We start from the raw sequence: 26,422 nt of genomic DNA, 5'->3' as shown, positions 1-26,422 counted from the left end.
AGGGTTTGCAGACTGGTACTGAGATTCTGCTGGCCAGGCAACACGTTGATTTTTACCTCTGCGTCCACTTGGGGAGCTTGGCGGAGGGATGGGCAAGGCAGATTCTGGGAGCCCCTCATCCTATCCCACTCCCCAGCAAGTCACTGGTCTGGAGAGAGCGTTTGACAGTTGCCAGTCCATCTTTCCTGTGTCTCAGTGAGACAGAGAAGATATCCCAGGGTTCCCTTCACTTCCCTCATTTCTCTCTGTCTGCCAGCTAATGCCTGAAATTTATGTTAATGAAGAAAAAGTTTGGGTTCTCATAATTAAATATGAAAGTCTTAAAACACAAATGTGATTATATATTGAAACTCATTCACGCTAAAGTCAATCTACCGATAAGAGTCAATGACGGATAGCAGACACTTTCATGTTTTGAAAAGGAAAGGCAGGAAAGAGCACACCTGACATTTGCTACTGAGGTGGAATAAAGGAATCTTCTTCGTCTTGAACAGATTTGCCTAGGATGAGCCCTATTTACATTCAACTGGGAAGGGACAAATAGAAGCTGTGCTCAGAGGTATTTTTGTCATGGGCAGCTGTGAATACATGCAGCTTTTCTTCAAATGATTTATGAAGGGTTTTTTGTTTGCTTTTAAAATGTGGAATAAAAGAGCTCCATTCCCTGAGGCTTCATTAAGTGAGGTACCTCCATCCCCCAAGCTGCCTATAGAATCTGCAATGTGCTGAAACCGCCCAACAGGAGGAATCAGGGCTGGAATTCAGGAAGCTCAGCCCTGCCCCCAGCAGGTCGGGGCCCTCGAGCAGGTCCCTTATTCTTTTAGGACTGGAGCCATGTTACCTGTGTTCATGGACTATTTATCAAATGTCAGGCGGTAGTGGGAAGCTCTTTTCCTGCTTTACCTCATTTAATCCTCACAACACCACCACGAAGGACACACTCATATTTTTTTCAGTTTTGGAAAGGAGGAAATGAGTCTTAGAGAGCTTAAGGTCGGTTGCCCAAAGGAGCACAGCTAGAAAGGGGAAGGCTGGGTATTAAAACTAAAGCCTGTCTGACCTTAGCGTCCACTACCTTAGACACATGATGCTATTTCATGGGGAAGTTATGAGGTCAAAAGAAGCTATCCAAGTTAAGTGTTTTGGACAGTAACATATTATGTTCACATATATCGTGATGTGTGTGTGTGTGTGTGTGTGTGTGTGTGTGTGTGTGTGTGTGTATTTCCATTTAACACTGTCCATGCAGCCCAGGTTGGTTATGTTATTTAGTTCTAAAACGAGGGGAATTCGTGTTGTGGCTCAGTGGATTACAAAACTGACTAGTATCCACAAGGATGTGGGTTCAATCCCTGGTCTCGCTCAGTGGGTTAAGGATCTGGCATTGCCATGAGCTGTGGTGTAGGTCGCTGACAAGGCTCGGATCCCATGTTGCTGTGGCTATGGCACAGGCCAGGCAGCTACAGTTCTGATTCGACCCATAGCCTGGGAACCTCCACGTGCCTCAGGTGCGGCCCTAAAAAGCAAAAAATAAATAAAATAAGTATATAAATCCATTTCTTCACACCAGTTGTTTTCAAAATGTGGCAATCCAAAGCAACAGCATCTGGGAATTGTTAGAAATGCAAATCCTAGGGGCCAATCCAGGCTATAGAATCAGAAACTCTGGGTATGGAACCCAGAAATCCCTGCTTTAACAACTGTCCAGATGATTCTGATGCCTGTTTAAGACTGAGGGCCACTGAGTACTATAGAGCTAACACGACAGAGGGTACATTCTCAGCCAGTGACTATGAGGGCCCCAGACAGCAATGCACACATCCACGGCACGCTCTGTTGTCCTGTGGGGAAACCTATGGTTTGTCTTCTTGCCATTTATTTTGTGTTCTGGTTTTGAACCTTCATGACCACGAAAAAAGTGTACATGCCATAGTGCTGAATTTACTTTGGGAAAAGAGAGGATGCGTATGATGCTGAGTGTTAAAATCAAGGCTTCATGGAGGATCAAGCTGTTTTAAAATAAATGGCCCAGGAAACAGAGAATTACAGATGGGTAGATATTTTTTATATTATGGAGGGCATGACAAGTATCGCTGTATCCTGGGACAACTGACTAACATTTCTAGAAAGAGTAGTAGAAAGAAGTTGGTGGAAGGCATGTCGTGATATCAGGGGATTTAAAGGGAATAAAGGAGCTATTGCAGCAAACCATGCCCATAAGCCTGATATTAAAGAGGGGGGGTCTATGTGTCTGTGCATATGCGTGTATAGTGCATCCATGCTATTTAGCGTATATTGGGCAAGGTAACATGGACCTCGGAATTAGACATACTTAGGTCCAAGTTCCTAACTGGTTCCACTACATACCAATGGTTATCTTGGGTAAACGACTTATTATCTTCAACCCACAGTTTCTTTATCTGTGGTTAAGGAAATGTGGATTAGAATAGTGTTTCCTGATTACACAGAATATTTGATTCAATACAGCACTCAGCATAAACCTTGGAACCCTGGCGTGTATATGGTAAGTGTTCAATAAATTTTCATTATTGTCATTATTCTTTGTTTGTTTGTTTGTTTTTGGCCACACTAGTGGTATGTGGAAGTCCCCAGACTAGGGATCAAACCTGCACCACAGCAGTAGCCAGAGACATAGCAGTGAGCATGCCAGATCTTTATCCTGCTGAGCCACAAGGGAACTCTCAATTATATTATTATTAATAGACATAGTAGCAATATGAATATTGTTTCCTTCAATAAGAAAGCCTTCTCGGACAAGATGAAATTTGAGTTGAGTCCCCAGGGAGAGAAGGGTGGTACCTCATAGAATCTAGTAACAGGGTCCCAGAAATTTCTCCATGAGCTTGTTCACAGCTGCTGCCTGTTTCCTTTGTGAGAAAACATGTTTTTCAATCATCTTTTTTCTCCTAATCTGCGGATTGCTTAGCATGGGCCCTTCTCCCTAACCCTTCATAGAGTCTTTATTTGACCCACTCCAACATCCATCTCTTTCTTCCCTTTCAAAAGTTTCCTCTCTTGCATTTGATTTTTCTTTTTCCATGCTTTGATCTTCAGCTTTGGTTGCTTTCAATCATCTGGTCAGTACAGTCCAACTGTCTCCTGTGGTTTGTTTTTTTTTTTCCCCCAGTCTTTAGGATCTAGGTGTGTCTCCTTCAGTAGGAAGCTGTCCTCTGAAAGGTTTTTTTCTTTTTCCTGCAAGAAAAGCTGGGTTGGGATTCTATTCATGGCCCTTTGCTACTTGTTGCCTCTTCTATGCAGCTGCTGTGGCTCACTTCTTTAGTTTCAAGCTAAGCCTTAGGATAGTACAAACCCTAACACATTGCAATACAGGGGCTTGGGGAATGTTTGTGGTGTGAATAGGGCATGTAGAAGTTTAATAGAAAAGAAATTGCAGATGGGTTCAGCCCCAGAAAACTGCAAAAGAATGGGAAAAGGGTGGTGGGGAGGAGCGGGGGGGTAAAGAAGCCAAAGGAAAGAGATGCAGTCAGGGTCCGCGGGGGCGGGGGGGGCGCGTGGCTTCTCCTCTTTTATCTAACATCACAGACGATGACTTCAAGAGGGCAATATGGTCTTAAAATACCATGCTGGAGTCAGAAAACCCTTGTCCAAAGCCGATCCTGTTTAAGGCCTCACGATCAGTATACCAGTTGGGACTTGTTATGTGACAGCTCCCCATGTGAATTACTCCAGGGAAGAAGTGTTGCCACAGGGCACACCTCCCAGGCTGGGGAAGGAAGGCGACAGACCTTCAGTCTTCTGCCAGTGGTGTCTGGGCAGCTGGCATCCCCTCCCACCATGCTGTGTGTTTACCCAACTTCAAAGGCCAGGGCAGTCATCAAAGGGAGGAAGGGGAAACAAAGATGAAATTAACTCCCCCCTCCCTCCCAGCCCCCTCTTCTCTATTAGAAAAGCTCCTCTGTCAAGTTGTTCAGGAGCAGCACGCATTGTCATCAGACTGTGAGTTTTGTAGCAGTAGTTGGGAAGAACTTTAAATCTGGGGCAGAGACACACCTTCTCCAGCCAGGCAGGGGTTAAGCCATAAAGGCCGGTTCCAAAGGGGGACTCTCAGCCCCAAATTATTGTCAGTTTCCACGCAAGAAGGCAATGGTGTTTTGTTTTGTCAGGATCTGAGTGTATGTGTTAGATTAGAATGGAACCTGTGGAGCAGACAAAGCAAAAGAAATCTACACGTGTCCCTGTTGAAGCTGGTTACATTTCACATCAGGCTGGGTTATCCTACCCTGACTGCCAATCAAGGGAAAAGAAAGGCATTGCAGAAGTACGGCATCGTATAAAGAGCCGGAGCTTTTGGAGCCAGATAGATCCAGTTGCTTAACCTTTCTGAGCTGCAGTTTTCTTATCCACATAAGAATACTACCACTCAGTTGTTGCAAGAATTAAATGAGATGTTTTATATAGAGTAACTGGCTCATAGCGAACATTCAATAAACATTAGTGTCTGTCTGAATTTCCTGACGCTGCTGCATCAAATCACCACAAACTTGGCGGCTCAGAAAAAGAAAAATTTATTTTCTCATAGTTCTGGAGGTCCAACGTCTAAGATGAGTGTCACTGCCAAAATCAAGGTGCTGGCAGGGCTGCACAGCCTCCAGAAGCTCCAGGGGAGAATCTGTTCTCTGCCTCTTCCAGCCTCTAGGAGCTGCTGGCATTTCTTGGTTCACGGCAGTATCACTCCAGTCTTCAAGGCCAGCATCTATGTATCTCTCTCTGTTCCATCTTTGCATCGCCTTCTCTGTGCGTATGGCAAATCTTCTTCTGCCTCCCTCTTCTAAAGATAATTGGGATAATTTGGGGTTCACCTGCATAATCTCCCCATCTCAAGATCCTTACCTTAATCACATCTGCAAAGACCACTTTTTCTTTTTCTTTTCTTCTTTTTATGGCCACACCTACAGCATATGGAAGTTCCTGGGCTAGGGCTGGAATTGGAGCTGCAGCTGCCAGCCTACACCATAGCCATGGCAACACAGGATCCAAGTCGCATCTGTCACCTACACCATAGCTCACAGCAACACCAGATCTTTAACCCACTGAGCAAGGCCGGGGATTGAGCCAGCATCTTCATGGACACTCTGTTGGTTTCTTAACCTGCTGAGCCACAATGGCACCTCCAAGACCACTTTTCCATATAGAGTGAAGGTTCCTTGTGAAGGAACATTCACAAGTTCCAGGGATTAGGACCTGGATATTTGGAGGACCATTCATCAGTCTATTACAAGTTTTTGATTGGCAAGAAAGAAGTGAGAAAAGAGCAGGAAGGGACAGGGTACCTTTTTATATGAAATGAAATCACATGCAAATTTAGCATCCAGTTCCAATTTTTTTTAAGTTGGCAATTCAGGATAAGAAGGTGCACATATCAGTAGGTATATCACTTGGATGTACAGGTATAGTAATTTGAAATTTGACTGTATTTATAGTCAGTTATATTATGTAAGATCTTTTAGTTTTGCTCACGTAATGGACATAAGCAGGTTCTTGAAGTAAAATATCTTTACAATAGGAATCGTTTAACAGGATTTTAATTTATTTGCCTAGTTTTTCCCCTCTACATATCAGAGGCTTTTCATATACTGCTTTGAGCTATTAGTTAACTTTTCACAGATCTTGCCTCTTTAATTCAATTATAAATTCTTCAAGATAAGATATCATGTCTTGTATACTTCGTATCTTTCTTAGTTCTAAACATAGTGTATTCATCAATAAACATTTGCTTGACTGATTAATCTTAAAATACCCAAGAAGGCAATTGTAAAGGAAGATGAAGGCAGGACCACTTACCTTTTGAGCTTCATGGAGAGAGATATTAGGCAAAAATAACTTAACCCTTGAGGGAGATATTGATGTAGCTCTCTCTTATCCCATCCTTCTCAGCTCTGATGAAAATTTGTATACCTTTGTCAAAATGCATTTCAAACTAACCACAGAAGAATAGTTACAAAGCATTTGAATACAGATTCTATCTGTATTATCCCTTATATCCAGTGAAGTAGTTTGTCAGTCTGAATCCTCAGCAAAAATTCAGACAATGTCCCCTTCACCTTTTTTTTAGTATTAAAATAAGCCTATTTCATTTTTTTTTTCTGCAAACGGGGCCTCTGTATGTAACACTTATCAGTGGAGAAAGAAAAGGGAGAGCTTCCCAGAGAGAAGCCATGATGTGTATAAGGCGAACAAGCACCCAGTCTGGCACAAAGAGTTCTAAAAGAGTTCTTTTCTTCTGTGGTCCATTTTGCTTTTTCATCCTAATAGTAAACTTAATAGTCAACAGAACGAGCAACTAACCTTCAGAAAAATGATGATAAGATAACCTTCAAGAGTTGAGGGTTTAACTGAAATGCAAAGCGTCAAAAATGATGCATTTTATGGGAGGTTGGAGACCTAAAAAGACATCCCGTAAATACTCTGAAATAAAAAGACTGTTGGAGTTTCTGCTGTGGCACAACAGGTTAAGGATCCAGGGTTGTCTCAGGGGAGGCGAGGATTTGACCCCCGGCCTAGTCCAGGGGGGTCAGTGATCCTGCATAGTGAACCTGTGCAGCTGTGGCATAGGTTACAGCTGTGGCTTGGATTTGATCTGGTCCAGGAACTTCCATATGCCACAGGTGCAGCAGAGAAAGAAAAATACATACACACATGCTTACATACCTACCTACCTGCATACATATGTACATATTTACACACATACATACATAAAAAGGCTGTTTAGTAGTGAGTAGGGGCTGGGCCAACAGTCTTCCTAATGTGACTTCTAGGTGGTTCTCCTGGTGTCCTTTCAATGATTTTTGAATTTGGGGGCTTTGTGAGAATGCCAGGGGACAAGAGCACTCAGCTGTCTTGAGTTGAGTCTTTCCAGGGAGAAGGCGAGTTTTTTCTTTTCTTTTTTGTGATTCTTTGCAGTGCCTTTCCAATATAGAGGAGCAATCTTTTGAGAATGATGAGAATATGGCATTGGCCATTGGAACCTGATTCAGCAAGCCAGTTCCATTGTGGTGATTTTTAACCTGCCTCAGAGAAACAGAAATGGGAAGGTGGGAGTCTCCCCAGACCCCAGATAATCAAGTTGAGTCAGTGTTGTGTACACGATGTTTGTGTCTTAGCTGCAGCCCTCTTGCCCTCTGCAAAACAGATCTCTCTCTCAATTATTCAAAATAAGTAAATCATCATCGTTTTTACAAAAATAAAAAGGAGAAGGAGAAGAAATGCTAGATATACCCTCTCCTCTGTTTCCATCCGAAAGCACAGTCTAAACTTCAGTGATTTTTAAAGACAATTTTAGTGAGGGGAGAGAGCCCTTCTGTATGGCTTGGCAAATTAATTTTGAACATTTGAAGATAAAAAGGCCGAGTTCCTAGGAACTGGCTTTAAAAGTCACCATCCATAGCAATCTGAGGTATTCACTGACTAGGAACACTTCTGTTTGTTCCAAATACCTCTTTATCATTGATTTTGAAAGAATATGGCTCTCTGTAAAGTACTGCCAATTGGGAAAAGAATCAGATAATGAAGAAGTGATGCTCCCATGATGACACGCCTTGAGGTCCTCAATAGAATTTTTTCTAAATCAAAAGATTGTTTTATTAGCGCATGTGATGGAGGAGGGGGAAGGAAAGAGAGGGCTTTTTCCTTTTTCTTTTTTATCTTCATAACAAAGCACACATTGAATGAAAGCCCCTGGATAAGCCACAGTGCAACCCAGAGGGTGGAAGAGATAATTCTGTAAATTGTGAATCAGAAATTCTATTTGCAGTAGATGCTGAACCTATGTAATTTACCAACATAACATTGTCATGCTGAATACAAGTGCGATGGATGCCTTGTAAGTTTGAGAGGAAGAGACAGAGCCATTTATATGTCAAGTATGCTCTTTCTAGGTTCTCTGGAATGTTACCCTCCTTGGGGGATCTTTTAGGAGAAGAACATAGACCTGCGGGCGTTGCCTGGAGGTGGAGGGCTGGACAAATGACTGGAGCCTCCTCTTTGGGCTTGTTTCATGCTCAAACAGGAACGGAGTCAGATGAAGTGAGTTGGGGATGTCTGATATTAAGATGATCTTACTTTATAAAGTGCCTCTTTAGGAGATTAATGTGCCAGGGACCTTAGTACCTTGGAATTGCTGACCTTTCCTAAATTTGAATTGACTTCATGAGATTTTCTCCTCTTTTGCATTAGCAAGAAAAACACACTCCTCAGGTTGGTTGTACAGACTGAGAAGCCTGGTAATTGACTTTCGCATGGAGTAACTTCCAAAAAAGTACATTCGTCTCGTGGTATGCATGGGGGCTTGGTTCCAGGACCCCGTTAGGCACCCAAATCCCTTATAAAATGTCATAGCATTTGTGGATAACTTCCTATCTACTTTAAATCATCTCTAGGTTACTTGTAATACCTAATCAATGTGAATGCTATGTAAATTGTTGCTGGCACATGGCAAATTCAAGTTTTGCTTTGGGGAACTTTCTGGATTTTTTTCACCCTAATAATTTTGGTCCACAGTTGGTTGAATCCGCAGATTCAGAATCTGGGGATACCAAGGTCAGACTGCAGGAGGATCTAGGGTCCTGATCCTTGATTTTTCTTCCTCATCCTAGTGTGGTAAGCAGCAGCTGTATACTTTCCCCACTGGCGGTGCTTTTTCTGCGCCAAAGCTGACACAGACAAGAGGAACACTTTAGATGAAAGATAAATAACAATTATTAGAAATCATAAGGGCCTTTTTTTTTGTAATTGAAGTCATGAACTGTACTAATTGCCTCTGAAACTGTATGCTATTTACCGCATTTTATTAACTGCAGTGTAGGAGACTCTGCCTGTTCTGTGTATTGGCATCTTGTAGATATATTGAGATTTTTTGCATAAATGTGTTATTCCTCACAGACCAGGCCACATAAATAATATATGTAGAGAGATATTAGTACTATAACAAAAGTCTTAGAGAAATAGCTTAGGAAGTGACCATGCTGTCAGAGAACATGAAAGATTGAAATTAAGTCTTGCTTTTCTTCAAAACATGATCTTTAAACAAACTGAACTTCAGTTCCTCAGTCTGGGAACAGGCAAAAGAAGATGGTCAAAGCATCATGTGGGGTTCCTGCTAGCTGATAGAAAGGTTTCCTTGGAGAGCTGAAATAACTTTTTAAAAAAGAAAACAATCTCACCTGAATCTGCAAAAGACTAAGATGATTCTTCTTGAACCCCTTTAACAAACCCCAACTTTTTCAAAGAGTGACATGGGATTTAGGCAGGCACTGGCTTTCATGTGAATTGCATGGCTACACTACATGTAGGCCTTTGGAAATTTAGGGTTTGCTTTTTGCTGTAACTCAGATGACGGTTTGGTTTAAGTCAACAGAGTTTGAAGAAGTAATAATCATGGGCACTATTGTGTAAAAATACAAACTCTCAGAGATCCCCAGTGGCCTAGTGGTTAAGGATCTGGATTGTCACTGCTGTGGCTCTAGTTTTCATCCCCGGTCCTGGACCTTCTGCATACTATGGGTATGGCCAAAACCAAAACCAAAACCAAAACAAAAAAAAAAAAAAAAAGAAAGAAAGAAGAAAAAACAAAACAAAAATACAAAATCTCTACTTAGTCAGGCAGGGATGACCAGAGAGAAGAAGAAACAAAAGTAGAATGTCAATTCAAAATGCACTTGAAAGATTTGAGTGTCATTTGAGACCAGAAGGACAAGCATGAAAACTTGGAGAGGGCCATCATAAGACCCCCAAGTACGGGCTATTGAGACCATTCTCCTAAAAACTTTTCCTGTTTGGGACTGAAAGATAGATGATCAAGACAATTTCTATTCAGAACTTGTCCTGTTTACAACCCACATTACACAAGTTATATTACCATTGCCATCTTTTAGCAGCATGAATGATATAATCTCATATTCATAATATGGCTATTTTACATTTGCAGCTTTATGAAAATCTATAGATATCAATATCTGTCTTTAATAGATCTTGCTGAAATCCTGCTGCCAGGAAAGTTATTCTGTATTGCTACGGAATTATCACAAAGCTAGATCTGACAATTATGATATCATATCAGGAAAATGTGACTTTTAAAGTGTTGGGAAAAACTTTTATAGCATCATGACCAATCATATTTTTAGTTTGGAAATAAAAAATAAGGTTTACATGTGATAATTAGTTGAGTTACCTCCGTGGCAACGATCCCTCTATCCCACCCAAGGCTGTCTGTCAGTGTCAATGACACTGAATGTCAAGTCGAAAGACTCTAAAGCTATTTCTTCCATATTAGAAAATCACTAGCAAATCATATTTTCATGCCGTACTGGCAAGATAAGCAAAATTAGCATAGATCTTTCTCCGTGTTTTGTCAAACTTTAATCAAACTGTTTACATGGAATGTGAGGGTGGTCACACACTGAACCTCAGTATTTTACCTCTAAGGTCAATTTTTTTTTTTTTTTTTTTTTTTTGTCTTTTGGGGCCACGCCTGTGGCATATGGAGGTTCCCAGGCTAAGGGTCTAATCGGAGCTATAGTCGCTGGCCTACACCACAGCCACAGCAACACCAGATCCAAACCACACCTGCAACCTATACCACAGCTTACAGCAATGCTGGATCCTTAACCCAGTGAGTGAGGCTAGGGATCAAACTTGCGTCCTCATGGATACTAGTCAGATCTGTTTCCACTGAGCCATGACAGGAACTTCTCTAATGTCAATTCTTGATAATTGTTGGGAAGTGTGTTTTCTTACTTTTTTGTGGCCATTGACACAATTAATCACTGCCTCTTCCTTGTTTAGCTCTCTTTTTAATTCTTTCCCAATTTCCATGGCTCTCCTTCTCAAGCTTCATCCACTCCTTAAATAGCTGGTGTTCATCAGAGTGGTACTCCTGGCTTATTTTTTAAAAGTAATATATTCTCTCTAGGTGACCACCCATCACCTTCACCCCATCCCTGCTCACGTGCCAGGTTTCAACTTCTACCTATATGCTCTTGACACGCAGCCCAGTCACTTTTCTGATTTCTAGACCAGAAATTCAGATTTATTGCCTGGCTGAATAGTTCAAAGATACCTCAAAGACAACTTGTCCCAAAGTGAAATCATCTTCCTCCCACTGCTCAGCCCTCAAACAATGAGCAGTCAAATGGACCTATTCCCTAGCCCTGTACTTGTCTTGGGTCATTTACTCAAATGCTGAAAGTGCAAATCCAAAATTCATTTTAAGGCTTTCTACCATGATACCACTAGAATAATCTTTCCAGAATGTAAATTTAGTGATGAAATTCTCCTAACTCAGGAGTTCCCATAACCTATCATCAAACAAATAAAACTTGTCCTGTTCTCTGATGACCTGTGATCCTAAACTTTCCTAAGAGACCCATGCTCTCCGGAGATTTTGGGTCTTGTAAACGGCCTCACTAGTTGCCTCTTCCTTCTCTGTCCCTGTCTACCCTGAGGAGTCCTTTTCAACTTCCAACACTCAGCTATGTGAGTTTTCCCCTGACATACAAACATTCACACTTGCCTCTTGGGTATCATTAGGTGCCTCCCTTCTCTGTTTACATAGAGCTGTATGCTCTCTTGTGTGCAGTATTATAAAATCATTTATCACATATAAAAATTGTGCTATACTTCTGTCTTCTCTTCTATACTCTGAGTTCTTTGACAGAAGATATGTTCTCATGCATCTTTGTATTCCCAGAACTTAGTAGTGATTGTCCCATTAGGGTGCATGATATATTTTTTTCCTGTTACTGAATATATATTTGGATCAGCCGTGTGTCCCTGGATATCCTCCTAGCTACGATGGAACAAACTATGACTCTAGTCCCTAAGGCAAATTTCTTTTCCAGGGCCATTGAAGCTACTCCTTGACCTAGTGTACATGTACTAGATAGCTGCAACCTACTTCAGTGCTTCCCTTTCCTTCCCACTGATATTCAGCTCTTGATACTCAAGGGTTTATTGTCAACTCTGTGATTCAAGAAGAAACTTGTGGGTAAAGTGTTTAACTACTCATTTAAAAACACGGATTTAGCAGTCTCCATATTTCACAAAGATTCATAGACGGATGCCCCCCAAAGATGAGTTGCTTAGTCTTAATAATCTATGTTTGTTTGTTTGTTTGTTTGTTTTCTTCTATTTTACTGCCATACCTGAGGTATATGGAGGTGCCCGGGTTAGGGGTCAAATCGGAGCTGCAGCTGAAGGCCTACACCACAGCCTCAGCAATGCAGGAAGTGAGTCACATCTATGACTTACACCAGAGTTTAAAACAACACTGGATCCTTAACCCACCGACGGAGGCCAGGGATTGAATCTAAATCCTCATGGACACTATGCCTGGTGCTTAATCCACAATAGGAACTCTGTAATTTATGTTTAGATGTGCTGTCTACCAGGTAGACAAAAGTCTGTCCAGGTCAGTATCTAAGATACCGCTAAATTACTTTAATTTAGGGAAGATATTCCACAGAAAGCTGACATTTATTATAACTTTAACACACCCTTTGACAATGGAAGCTGAGGCCTAGGGATTATTTTAATCTTCTCAGGCTGCTGTAACAAAATACCATAGCCTGGGTGGCTTAAAAAATAGACACTTATTTCCTCACAGTTCTGGGGGTTGGAAGTCTGAGATCAGGGGGCTGAGGTGTCAGGGCTCTGGTGAGAGCCCTCCTCCTGGCTTGGGCTGGCTACCTTCTAGCTGTGCTCATGCGACCTCTCCTCATTGTCTGGATGTGGAGAGAGAGGGCTCTGCTCTGTCTTCCTAGGGTATTCATTCCATCATAGGGGCCCCGCCATCATGACCTCATCTAAACCGATGACCTTCCAAAGGCTAGCAAAGCACTTCCAAATAGCCTCACATCGGGGGTGGGGTGGGGTGGTGGTGGTTAGGACTTCAACACATGAATTTGGGGATAAGGGGGACAAAAACATTCAGTCTATAAACTGATTAAACCACTTTCCTAATAGATATTCAAATAATCCAGCAGCAAAGCAAATGCTGACTTCAAATATTGTTATCTTTTCCCAAATAGTTTGTCTTTATGCTTTTTATACATTGGTACTCAAACAATTAGCATTTTAAAAAGTAAATGTCACTAGTTTCATTGATTATCTCTGACGTATGCCCCCAAACACGAATCTCCCTTTAATGCTTAGTTTTTGTATATGTTTATCCATATTTCTCAACTGTATCCAGGAAGGCAAACAATCTAGGGTCTCTTTCTCTTTTGCATTTTCAAGTTTTCTTAGTGGGGGGAGAAAAAAAGAACTGGGCTCTTGGTGCTTCTGATAATTTTATTCTAACACAAGTAGCACCCAGATTGTAATTCTGATAAGTATTTCAGCTCTTTCTTGAAAAATTAAATTCACAAAACAATTGATTATCAGTTATAAATGGCAAAAACACCATCTGGTTTTCAAAATTGGTTAAATCCATGTAGCAAGGGGAAAAAACGTTGGAACTCGTAGCTGGCGAGGAGTTCTAGTCCACGAAGCAGAAAATGACGAGCTTTACTATGAGAAAGCCAGAGTAGTCATAACTTGTATTTAGCGGCTGCAGAAATTTGATACGTTCCTCACATGTTCCATATGTTAAATCACTTGGCGAGATCATCAGTGTGAAAGAGCTGAGGTGGCAGAGGAGTGTGGCTAGTGGATAGGGTAGCAACGACTTCATCCTAAATCTTTCAGATCTGGGTCTTTCCATGAAGACCCAGGGCTAAAGATGCCCCCATGACCTGGGAGATTGGATGTGCAAGTTTCTTAAATTTACGGCAGGGGTGGCATTTTCTGGCAGGAATTTCTCAAGCTATTTGCATTCTTCTGAGGAGGTAAGTCACACAGCATTAGCATTTCCTACAGAAATGTCCCGTGTTGTTCTTTGCCAACTGGAAATCTGCGTAGGTGTTCATTTGATGTGCCAAGAGAATGAAAGGAGATGCAAACACTCCACATCTTCCAATGTCCCCATACTGTGTTCCTAGTGTGGGAGGCCTGGGGCCTGACTAGACTCTCTTGGAGATACAGCCTCATGAGGAATGCTTTTCCTTAGGAGTCTAATGCAATCCTGTTATTTTAAAAAATGTTTCTTGAGTAGCTGGCATATTTTCACCTTGTGTTAAAAATGCAGCCTATGCTTATTATTCATGCATTGTAATGTGAAATTTATTCATTCACTTAACAAATATTTATTGAGGCCCAGTATAGCATAATGGTTAATTGCATAAGCTTTGTCTACACCTTAGAAACTTTGACCTTGGGGCAATTGCTTGATCTTTCTAACTGCTTTTAAAAGATACAAGATGGGCAAGAACAGTCTGTGCCAGGGGGATTGTTCCAAGGATTAAATGAAATTACACATGCAAAATACTTAATAAGAACTCAATAAATGCAAATGTAGTAATAATAATAATAATAGCAAATATAAATTTACACCAGAGTGCTAGATTTCCTGGGATATAGTACCTTACTTTACAACTTGTACATCTCTCATCATACCTATGGGCTCAATTTTTTTATCCTGACTGTGATGGGACTATGCATTGCATTTCGACTGACTGAGGTAGCTTTACTTCCAGAAGTGGTAAGAATAGGCAGGACTTTGCAGACTGGACATTATCCTGGTGACCACGTGGTGAGGGTTTCCTGCCTCATGCAGTGCTGTTTGCCTGCTGGAGCGTTCCCAGTTTCTGGAGGACTGCCTACAGTTCATGTATTGGGGCCTGTAATTACAGAGCAGAATATCCAGGATGGTGAAGACAGGGCAGTCTTGAAATTAGTTTATGCATAATGGATAATAGAAGGATGTTTTTAAATGTAACTCATTTGGTGGGTTGGCAGATCTTGACTTCCTTTTTGATATGTAACATTTATTTATTTATTATTTTTTCAGCAAGATGAGGACAGAGGGCTCTTGGAGACTATAGCTCAGACTTAGCAATTTACATTCAGTAATCTCTTGGTCATTTAGCCACAGATAATTTGTCATGGTTTGTTTTAGCTGTTGTGATATTGATATTTATTATGCAAATTGTATTTCCTACATCTTATTGTTCTGCATTCTATGAATACTTAAATTATTATAAACCTTTACACTTAATATGGCTCGTCCTTCAATTTGATGCTTGAGCAACAGAGGGTCAGAGCACACACAATCTTCTAGAGGGGAAGAAAATAAGTAATTAAAAAGCAGACAAACAAGAGAGCCGGCTGCCTGGTTGAGAAGAAAGCAAAGGCAATTTCGGGGAGGGAGAGCAAGTCCGGAGAAGCGAGTCGCTTCAGCCTGAAATGCCTCTCTCAGAGACAAGCCCAGAGCACCTGTTGGTCCCTAGCCGCCTTAGGCAGGACTGAGGGCAAAGGGGCGGGGGGAGTGGGTTTGAGCCCTGAAGGCGGAAGATGGCAGACCCTATTTTCACACCCCCTGCCTCCGCCCTCCACCCCGAAGCCTTGGCAAGAAAAGATTTTTGGTCGAGTGTGTGTAATCGTAAATATATAATAATACCTGTGTATTATGTATATGAAGCACACACACTTACTAAAGCCAGGAATGAGACCTTCAGCAAGCTGGGGAGCCTGAGCCAATCCTCCTAGATCTACCTTTCCACAGAATCTACCGCAAAGACACAGACTCGAAAATCCCAGAGCCCTATTCTGGCTCCTTTCTCCCAACTATGCCCAAGTCTACCGCTAGGTTGTTGAGCGGGCTCTCCCCCTCCGACGGACGTGCAGAGCACGCATGCACTTCTCCCAGATTGTTTTGTCAATCCGGGGACCTGCCTTCTCACTCTCTACTCCCGAACAGCCCCGTTTCCCAAAGATCTATTCCTTCGGTGAAAGGTGAGTGACGGAAATTTGCAACGTTTTGTTTCCAGGCCAGATGCACTCTGTGTACGGGGCAGGGGAGCCTGCTAGGGAGATTTTCGTCCTCGGTAGGCTGTGGCAATTGCTATAAACATTCCCAATCAGGGTGTACGGGAAGATAGACCCGCTCCCGGAGCCGGAGCTCCTACACGCTAGGCGCTCAGAACACTTTCTTCCAGATCTGGGGGAAGCGAAAATGAATTTTCACATAAACATATTTGCATAAGCCCCTCCCCTTGGCCCCGCCCCTAGGTGGCGCGGGCGCGCCACCGAACGCCAGCGCCAGGGGGCGGGGTGGGGGAGGGGGCGAGTCCTCCGAGAGCCCGGTTAGGCTCTCGGCGTTGTGATTGGTGGGTCCGGACTCCGCCCCCAGTGCATGTCATTAGCATCTCATTAGTTGTCCGCTCGGGCTCCGGAGGAAGCCACCGCCGCCAGTCTGAGGCAGGTGCCCGACATGGCGAGTGCTGTGCTGCCGAGCGGACCCCAGTGTGCGGCGGCGGCGGCGGCGGCGGCGGCGGCGCCTCCCGGGCTCCGACTCCGGCTTCTGCTGTTGCTCCTCTCTGCCGCGGCACTGATCCCCACAGGTAGGTGTGGGCACTGGCGGGTTGGCCCCTTAAATCTCCTAAGGCACCCCAGTGGCCGTAGCCGTGGAGGGGGGAAACGTTTCCATGACAACCTTCCCCCACTTCCTAAATCTAAATCAGAGGGTGTGTGGAGAGGAAACTCAGGGCTGAGAAGCAAGGGGTTGAGGGGGTCGGTAAACCCCCTCTGTCTTGCCCACCTTGGTGTGAATTAGAGTCCTTGGGGATGGCTGCACCCACACCTTTTCTCCCCAGCTTGGCGCGGGGTGCGGAGTGGAGTGAGAATGGGGGGCCCGGGGCTAGAGAATTTAGGAGAAGGGGATGGATCCAAGGCAACCCCCAAACCTTCCGGACCCTCCCAAACTCAATGTTGTCCCCGTAACTTGCAAGTCCTCCCTCCTCTCTGTGCTGCCCATTTGCCCCCGCCTATCCAGCGGGCCCCCCAATTCTTCAAACCCGAAGCCTCCCCATGGCTGACTAGAGGCCGCCTCCAGAGCGATTCCTCACTGGTCCACTGGACATCCCCAGACTTGTCTCATCTCTCCTGCTTTGCCCGCGCTCTGCCTTTCTCCCCTGTCCCCGAACCGCGCGCCCCTCGTATCTCCCTCCAGCCGGATCGCGGCCCCTCCGCCCCCTCCGCCGGGCTGCGGGTCTCCTTGGCCGGGATCCAGGCAGGGAAAGTTCCCCGGGCCTGGCCCCGCAGGGGGGCGGTTGCTGTCGCCGCCTCTGCGGGAAGGAGCCGCGAGCCTGCAGCCCGCCTGCCCCACGGCGTCCTCCGCCGCGAGTGGGGATACCGGATTTCCAGGTTGCCTGTCATTTTAGCCAGCTCGGTGGTGGTGGAGGGAGCGTTCTCGGCCTCTGCGGCCAGGCGGGCACCCAGCGGGCCTCCGGGCGCCCCCTGTGTGCAGAGCTTTCTTGGGAATTTGCCCAGGGGCGGCTCAGCACGCCCGGCTCCTTCCCTAAAGACGCCGAGCACTCAGCTAAAGCACGATGTGTGGGGCTGCCTGAGTGCCGGGCGCGTTGGCGCGGTCGGGAAAGAAGAGGGCAGTGTTTGCTTTTGCTAACAAAAGGGAGCCGGAGCTCTTCCCCAGCGGAGAGGCCGGCGGTGCTGCACCCTGCCTCCCCTTCCCGCCACCGCCACGCTCGGCGGCTGCGCTGCGTCCCCGCGCCCCTGGTCGCCTGCTGCGGGCTCGGAGCGGGAGCCGGGACTCTGAGGCACTGGGCCGCGGGGGGCGGGGAAGTGCAGGAGGGGCTGCAGCAGGGCTGGGTGCCTGCAAAGCCCCTTCTCGCTGCTCGGGAGCCGCAGGACCCGCGAGCAACAAGTGGCGGAGGACACCGAGAGCTCAGCCCCCACCTGCGGAACCCCCGACCCGGGCTGGCGTAGCGCTGGGGCCACCGTGCAGCTCCCGGGGCGCCTCTCCGCTTGGGCTGTGCCTTTTGTTTACACGCCAGAGGACACACAGTTACGTAAACACCGCAGGAGACACGCTGGAGGAAATGGGGAGATCTGGGGGTGCTAGCTTTGGATTTGGGGGGTTCCGGCTTGGTTGCCCCTCTTCCTCCAAAGGCTTTCAGGGAGCTCGGCTTGGGGAAGCTACCGGGGATCCATAGGGGTGGGTATCTATCTGGCGGCAGCTTCAGTCCCAGCCAGAGCTGAGGATTTTTTTCTTCCATGCCACTGTCTCCCAATGTTGTTTATGTGTTTTTTCCTCTGTGAATTCTTAATTTATGAGTTACGAGATAATTGGGTTTAGCCGATGCCGGTGTGGTTACAACTTCATTTCGGGTGATGTGTCTGACTGGATAGGTTCAATAAAATGTTCCTGAAAGAGATTCCTCGTGCTGCTGCATTGTAAAAACGCGCCAGTGTCAGTTAAACGTGAGCGTGAGTACAGGCTCGGTAACTGGTGCATAATAGAGGCAACAATAGACTTGCATTGGCTGCAAAAAAAGAAAGGGGGGGGCGCTGGTTGGGGATATTGCCTTTCGACTAAAAATGGGAGCCATGCAATGCCGCTTGGCTGCAGAGTAGGATCAGATTCTACCTCCTCTGTCCAGTCTGCTCCGGGAAGGCACGGGTAGTAGCAACTGTACTCTATTTGTAACTATCTCGCCGTAAGAAGTTCCCTTCCCAGCGAGGGATATATGCTGACTTAGAAAGCCGCGGTCTGGAACTCAACCGTGCATGTCAAAGCTACAAGAAAATTCTGTTGCCAGTTACCATGGAAGCAGCTTCTTGCTCTTGTGCACCTCCCTGTTTGTACGCTGGTTATCAGATTGTGTTCAAATTAGAAAGTAATTGGGTGTGATTTGTAGAGAGGGGGTGAGGCGACTTTCTTTAAATCTTTTTTTCTTCTAATGCCCTTCTTTTGGTGCTGAGCTTAAGAGGGGGGCTTGGCCTCGCCCTAGGTCCTAGAGGTCCTAGACCGGGAGAGTAGATTTCAGCTGGGAACCCAGGGACTTGTCTTCCTTAGTCCTCTTAGCTTAAGCTTTCTCAGAGGGCTCCACTTGCCACTCCCAGGATTAGAGAAACCTGTTGGTGTTGCCTTCCAACTTCGTTAGACTTGTTTCCTTTACAGCCTCGCGGGGACAGCCATTGGGGGCTGTTGTGCAGTAGTAGGTCCCGGTTCTGTCTTTCCCTGTAACTGAATCCATCTATCCCCTGGAGGAAATCTCACGTCCCTCCTGTGGTGTTTGGATGAAATGGATGTTAATGAAATGCAGCTAAAATGGGATTGTCGAAGCTCACTTCTCAGTGTAAATCACGCCCATTAATGTTTCGGGGTGCTCGTCTGATGTTTCCCACTTCCAGTGAACACAGGTTGATCACCCTCCTTCTTACCTTTTCAGCCTTAGAGAGGATGGTGGGCGGGTGGGGTGTGTGATGGTGCTGGGGAGCCTGGGGGCTGAGTTTTTGCCTGTCTCAGCCTGTTGGGGCTTGTGTACCCCAGGTAGGGACTTTACAAAAGTGCCGCCCAGCTATTGTTGCTTTTCGCTGCATCAAATCGAGTAGCCGCAGGAGGGACTTGCACTTGCCTGTGATAGCTTTGATAAAATATCCCTCATTAATGCCGCTTTATATTTACAGTGTGTCACTGGAGACGCACAAGGCTTCATTTAGTGACTGGTGTGACGAGACAGGCTTGCATTATTTGCCTGGGACATTTTGGAGGAACAAGAGACCCATTGAGCAATCTTTTGAAATGAACAAATACGGAAAAAGAGGGGAATAAAAGAGCAGGCAGTTCTCGGGAACAAAGAGCTTTATTCATATGGATGTTGTACATGCTTTATCCAGTTTTCCCCAATGGCCCTCCTGGTAAAGGGGAGTGGGACAGGGAAGAACCGAGGCAGGACACTGGCGCTTCCTCCCTTGTTTCCTGACTTCGTATTCTTAGCCGACTTGGTCCTCGACTCCCTGGACTCCTTGACGGTTCGCTCGGCTCCTTCTAAAACCCCAGAAGGTAACGGGTTCCTGGGTCTCAGAGGGAGATTTTGAAACCCTTTCTCCCAGCTCTGAATTTCACTGGAAGAAAGTGCTAGCCTAGCTACCTGTTGAGATGGATGGTCCTTGGCGGAGAGATCGGTTCAATGGAAAGAGATGTCACTTTTCTCTCTGCCATGTGTCAAGAAGTGGTAGATAGTGAATGTCAGACTGGCAAGAGGTCTTGAAATTATAATATTAGGCTTACCGTATATTTTTAAAGAAATGCTGTGAAAACTGAAATCCAAAATTATCATTGTCATTAATGGTGCGCTTGGAGTTTCAGTGACTTTCGCCCACACCTGGTACATTTTGGCTTTATACGTCAGTGAATTTTTATTATTCCTTGGCCTCTATTGCTCAGTGATTTTCAGGCTTTAAAAAAAATGGATAATATTGCTATGAATATAGACTCTCTCAATCGCTGGGTTTCTGTATGTGACATTTTAATGCTTAATCGGCCATTTAGAATTTACATTTAAAAAATGGTTTTGTGTGTGCCTGTGCGTTTAACAAAAGGCCCATTTTTTATTCAGGGGAATCTCTTAAATTGGGCCAAACTAATCAATCCTATGATTTGAATGGAAATTTACCAGCAATATGAATAAATTTTATAAGAAATAAATCCAAAGGATTCACATGTTGTATCTCTTTCTTGGGAAGAATAGTATGGTACTGACCACTATGCTGGGCATTTTTAACTGGAAATCCAGCACTGAAAGGAGAAATCACACAGCGACATCTGTTGCAGAATTGAAAATTTGCTGCTTTGAGTTGCAAGCAATTAGTCCCATATAAGCACCTAATGGTATCAGTTAGTATGTATGTGAGTGTGTGTGCGTGTGCGTGTGTGTGTGTGTGTGTGTGTGTACTAACACAAATATGTATATATGCACATGCTATATATAGATATATACATAGATAGATGAATGCACATATATAGAAGCTCACCCGGTATTCATATTCACATTTAAAAGCATTTACTAAGAGATGTAACATTTTAATGCAAAGTTCTTTTTCTTAATATCACCTGTTGATGAATTAGAGATTCTTATAATCAGGGAATTTTTGAAAGGGGCAGGATGTTGGAAATTTTCTGGTGGAATCTCATTATTTTGCAGTGAGGCAGCCAAAGCCCTGAGAGAGAAGGGCGGTGCCTCCCAATGAACTGAGCTACATACATTAGCTGGGCTTCCTGGATGTCCAGGAAGCTGGTCCCTTGAAGTCCAGCCAGTAGATCAAGGGCTGCCCAATAAGGGATATACATCGAGGGTAGATGAGATCCTGGGTAGGAACAGTTTGTGTTCGGAAGGCAGCGGGAGTAATTGCTCTGCTGGGTAATCAACCAATGGGTCAGAGACGTGACCTCTGGGAAGAAAGGACCAGTTTGGGGAAAGTTGTCTTTGGTGTTGACAAAGGATTCTGAACCTCTGGACTGGATTTGGCAGCCACCACATGAACGCTGTCCAAGGCATCTTCGTAGGGGAGAGCGCGGATTTGTGTGGCTGTCGTAAGTCGGATGCAGGAAAACTGGGCTTTAGACTTTTAAGCTTTTGTTTTGTCATTTCAAGGAGTAATATTAACAGTGGAACTGGTTCCACATAACTCAAGAAAAAAGGAAGGATCCTTAAGATAAGACCAAAAGCTCATCTTGATTTCCTTGGCAGGTTCTTGTCCCTCTCCACTAACACTGGGAGAAAGCCAAGAATGATTTCCTTCAGAACAAAAATTTTTTTATTGCTGCAGGATGATTTTTTTTATGTTGATCTATTTCTTTATCTTTTCACTTTATTATGGACATTTTCAATTCTATGCAAAAGTTGAAAGAATGCCATCATGAACCCAAATCATCCAGTTGGGTAATTATCCACCTGTGTGGTCCATCTACCTTCCCTACTTCCTTTCCTCCTCTTCCTAAGTTATTTTACACAAATCCTGGACATCCTTTCCTTTCTTCTGTAAATGACTTTAGAACAAATCTCTGTAAGATACAGCTCTTCCCCTGTCCCCACAATCACAGTGTCATTAGCTGAGTGTATATCTTCTGCACTGGTGTACAGAATTTTTGCCCTACTCTTGCTTTACCTAGGAAGGTAGAGAAAAGGCTTGTTGCAGTGGGTTGAAGCTGAGGCAGGACCCAGAGGAACCAGAGCAGGATTACTGCCTGCAGGGAGGAGACTTTTTCATGTGGTTTGGTTTATTTTGAGCAAGGTTTTGTTTGGATCGGATAAGAAGAGTTTTATTGTTGTGTAAATATGGTTGTGTAAATATGCGGTAATTGTAGCAAATTCCCTCGACTGTGGCAAGCCATGGAAAGCACCCTTGGTGAGATTGGCCCTTTCTAGTTGTTCTCATAATGAATATTCTCCATTTGAGGACTTCCGTGGGAAAGACTATTTAAGTTTGATGGATGTGAGATACCTCATTCGCATATTTAATGTCTCTGTGGTATAAACATCCTTGCGTTTTGTAAATATACGACCAAAAGAAAAAAGGTATATTTTCCCATTTCTAACTGGCCACGTGCTAATTTCAGCCTGTTTTCTGTAACTGAAGTGATCACAAAGTGCCTTTTTTGGTGTGGGGAACGCACGTGAGCTGTAAGTATTTGGGTCTTATTTTTGTAGGATGGGGCTGTGGGGTGGTGGGGAGAGAAAAATGTTACTCTTTTTGCTTCTCAATATTTGCCCCATTAATTTAAAATGTGAATTTTAAAATTTCAGGTAGAAATGTTAGAATGGCTGAGTGTTAGTTTCTGAACTTCCTTGTTTCTTGGAAAATAGGTGGGTTCTATTTTCCAAGGTTCGTGGAATGTGAGGTTGTGTGTTTCTCAAATATATTTAATGTGGACTATAAATCTGAAGCATTTGGCTTTTTGGTTTCCAGCCAAACAACTAATTACACTTGAGATGATTTTGAGGGGTCCCAGAAGGTCTGGCCAGGTAAAAATCCACGTCCTGCGCCCTTCTTGTGAGCGGGTCGGGGCACCAGAAAAGCACAAAGGAATGTCTACATTTAGCGTTTGGGGAACGCCACCAAAATAAAATAAAAAGCCTTTGTTTGGAAACCATCAATGAAGGAAGGAAACCACTGGAATGTTTGTAATTACAAGTGGCACCTCCTTGTTTAAATTTCAGAAGCCACAGTTTCTTTTTCAGAGATTTAAATTGCAGGCTCTAGCCAGCAGCTGCTGTTGTGGTTAATGGACACTTTCTCTTTGAAGATCTTCCAGTGTTGGTTCTCAAAAGCTTTGGTGCCGTTGGCCTTGAACGAGGGCTGGAAGAAAGGGAGATGGAGGTATTTACATACGTGCACGGCAAAGTGACGTGCGGCCTTTATTATTACTCAAAAGAGGAGCGGGGCGGTAAGATTTCCAGAAAGCCGAGTATTAAGAAAAATGTGTTATGACTGACAGGTGTCTTGAATGGAGTGATTATCTTCAGAGAGCTGTGGGGTGGGGAAGTGTTTTTCTTTTAGTAGATGTTTTACTGGAATACAGTCATTTGACCCAACATTTTGATCTAGATATTTCAGAAATGTTAAATAGGCTTGAAATGAAAGTGCTCTGATATATATTTAAATGCTACTCAGTGTTTGAAGTTGATATTCGAGTGACATGGACTTTTAAAAATGCCTAGAATAAATAGCTCGCTCTTGGCAGTCTTCCTTGGTAAGGTAGGCACTCTAAATCCTCTTGAGCGATCCAGTAGAAGAAGGCGATGTCAAGCTGGAATTAAGTTAGGAGGTCCCTGGTGGGGGTGGGAGTGGGGGTGGGGAGGAATCTGTCTAAGAACAAAGGGTTCCCGGGCCCCCCTTATCTCCCCTTGGCTTATCTCCCCTTGGCTAGGAGTAGCCTAAAAGTTAACACGTCGGAAATTGAACCTCTTATCTTTTCTGCCACAGGTCTCAACTTTTCTCAAAGTCTCCATCATTGCAAATGACACCATCATCATCCTGGTCTCCAAGGTCCTGAAATTTGGAGTCTTTTTTTCCTATTTAGCTTTCACTCTTGGAGTGAAATACAGTGGGATGAAAGGGGGCTGAGTATTTCTCCACGACATTCTCTGGAAGCCTCAACGTCCTCCCCAAACCATGTTTTACTGCAGAAGCTTCCTAACCAATTCCCCTGACCCCAGCCTCTGCGAGTCAGAACGAAGTCCGCCTACCACAGCTGTAATTCTTTCCTGGACAGGATCACGACATTGCCCTTTCAGAAACCTAATCACAAATTCTTGCTTCTCACACCAGAGTCAAAATCCACACTGTTTTGTCTTTAGGTTATTCCTTCTTCAATTGCTTTCTCACTCCTCTAATTGCCCTCGTTTCTTATTACTTTTCAGCCCAATCCTGATGGGACTGGAAGACTGATGATTCTCCAGTGAAACCGAGGAAGAAAGTGGTTCCACTGATCAGCCTTCAGCTTGTTGCCTTTGCATAAAACTGCTCTCTGATCTGTTTTTCTCTTAACTCTTTTGGTTTATAATTGTAGGATGGCTGAATCTCCTTACCCACCTTGAGAATAAACATCTTTCCTTTGCATCTTTCAGTGTACCTAACACGTGATTATCTAAAATATATGCCAACCCAGGAGTTCTTTTTCTGCTTTACAGATATATGTATATGTATATGTGTATATATATATATATATATATATATATATATATATATGACTGTATTTCTTTGCAATAAGCCAAAATGTGCAGATAGTATTGCCATTATTTTAATGAAAAAATGTAAACCTTAGAATGCTACAAGTGTATTGTGCCTATTTGGTCGTTTGTGTTGGAATTTGAGCATTTGCTGTAGCCTAAAATAGTGTAATTAACAAATGTAGGCTGGCAAAGGAAGACTTTTGGACAGAAAAGGTCAAACCTTTAGGAGTTGAAGACTTTGGAAGACTTAGAGTCAGAGGGCCTTGTCTGGAGCTGCTGACTTGGTATAAATGAGATTAGTCCCTCTGAAGATGCTCTGAAAGATGCCACCCTGGAAGAGCATTTGGTACTCATATTTGGTGCATCAGTTACTAAGAAGTCCTTAACCCAGGCCTTTCTTAGCTAACACTTGAGATAGTGTTGGCTTTGGGAACAGCGTTGTCCCACTAAACACGGTCATCTCCCCCATCATGGCAGATAGAATTTTAGTTGATAAGGTGGAGCAGGTGAATTGTTTCTGGCCTGTTTCTCAGACTAACTGCTAAACTTGTTCTCTTAAGGATCTTTTCAAAGCCTTTATCTAATAATAATATCTGCTACAGGTCTTTCCGTGTTTTTTTTCCCTCCTCTAGCATCCTTCCCTTGCAGAGTTCAGTTTTTGCTACTGTGAGATGACGTAGCATGATAATTCAGTGATATGAAAACTTGATTATCATGGAGTATTTGGGGATGGGCTTGGGGGTAAAGGTTGTATGAGAAATGTGGTGTGTATTTGGCTCTTTGGTAATTGATTATCAGCCTGGGATAAGCCAAGTCTTGCAGAGGCTACTGCACGCCATCAGTTTCCTTGAACAGAGCAGGAACCCTGCTTCATTTCTCTTGCAGAAATGCTTACTTAAACAATGAAAACGTCAAAGATGGGGAGGAAGAAAACCAGGTTAATTTAGTACTAAATTACTGCTCAAATGGTTTTATATCTTAAAAGGTTCAGGTAGAGTTGAGCTTAAATGACACTGAACTTCACTTTTTCTTGTGCATATCTTGTGAGTACACATCATTGTGAAGAGACTTCTGTCTCTTTTCTTTTAGTTTAGTAATCACATGAATGTTAGCTGTTGTTTGTTTCCCTTTCTGGAAGCCAGTCTCTCCACCTCTGGGCTGGTTGGCAAGCGGGATACGCAGGATAGGTTACAGAACAGTATAAACCCAGTGCTTTGCTTAAGAGTTAAAAACAGCAAAATCAACCTACCTTACAGGGTGTTAAAAAATAAGATCCTATATATGAACATACTTGATAAGGAAGTATTGTATATATACAAACTTTTTTTCCCTTTCTTTTTTTTCTTTTCGGCTGCACCTGTGGCATGTGAAATTTCCCAGGCCAGGGATCAAACCGGGGTCACAGCAGTGACAATGCCAGATCCTTAACCTGCTGAGTCACAAGAGAACTCCTATATGGCTTTTATTAAAACAGCTATTGCTTAGTGCTGGGGGTTATGTTTCTGGCTACTACTGTTATTAATCACATTTGTAAATCCCTCATATGTTTGAGAATACTGGAAAATTCTGTGCTGAAAGGATTAATTCAGGATGTACTCAACTGTTTCTAAGGTGAAACTGAAGAAACAAAGTGTCAGTAAGATTAAGATCCCACCTGGAGTTGAATGTTTTTTGGAAGTAAATGGATTATCAGTCCCCTAGAAGTTGACAATGATTATAATCTCAGATTATGGACCTTTTAACATAAACAGGTGATGGTTTTACTTGTCCTCTTATATTTTATATACTGTGTTTAATTTAGGAACTTGTATTTC

The 26,422-nt window shown here is 43.8% G+C and overlaps 1 protein-coding gene across 1 annotated transcript in view; it reads left to right on the top strand.

The window, feature by feature from the left end:
• CADM1 (cell adhesion molecule 1) overlaps window positions 16,291-26,422 on the top strand; it is a 340,448-nt gene continuing 330,316 nt past the window's right edge. Inside the window, 1 exon segment of the mRNA XM_021062873.1 lies at window positions 16,291-16,475. Coding sequence (XP_020918532.1) covers window positions 16,346-16,475 — 130 coding nt within the window. The 5' untranslated portion in view covers window positions 16,291-16,345.

Source organism: Sus scrofa, chromosome 9, assembly GCF_000003025.6.
Source record: "Sus scrofa isolate TJ Tabasco breed Duroc chromosome 9, Sscrofa11.1, whole genome shotgun sequence".
Classification (NCBI taxonomy): Eukaryota; Metazoa; Chordata; class Mammalia; order Artiodactyla; family Suidae; genus Sus; species Sus scrofa.
The sequence above is the reverse complement of the archived record's forward strand: the minus strand, read 5'-3'. Positions and strand labels throughout refer to the sequence as shown.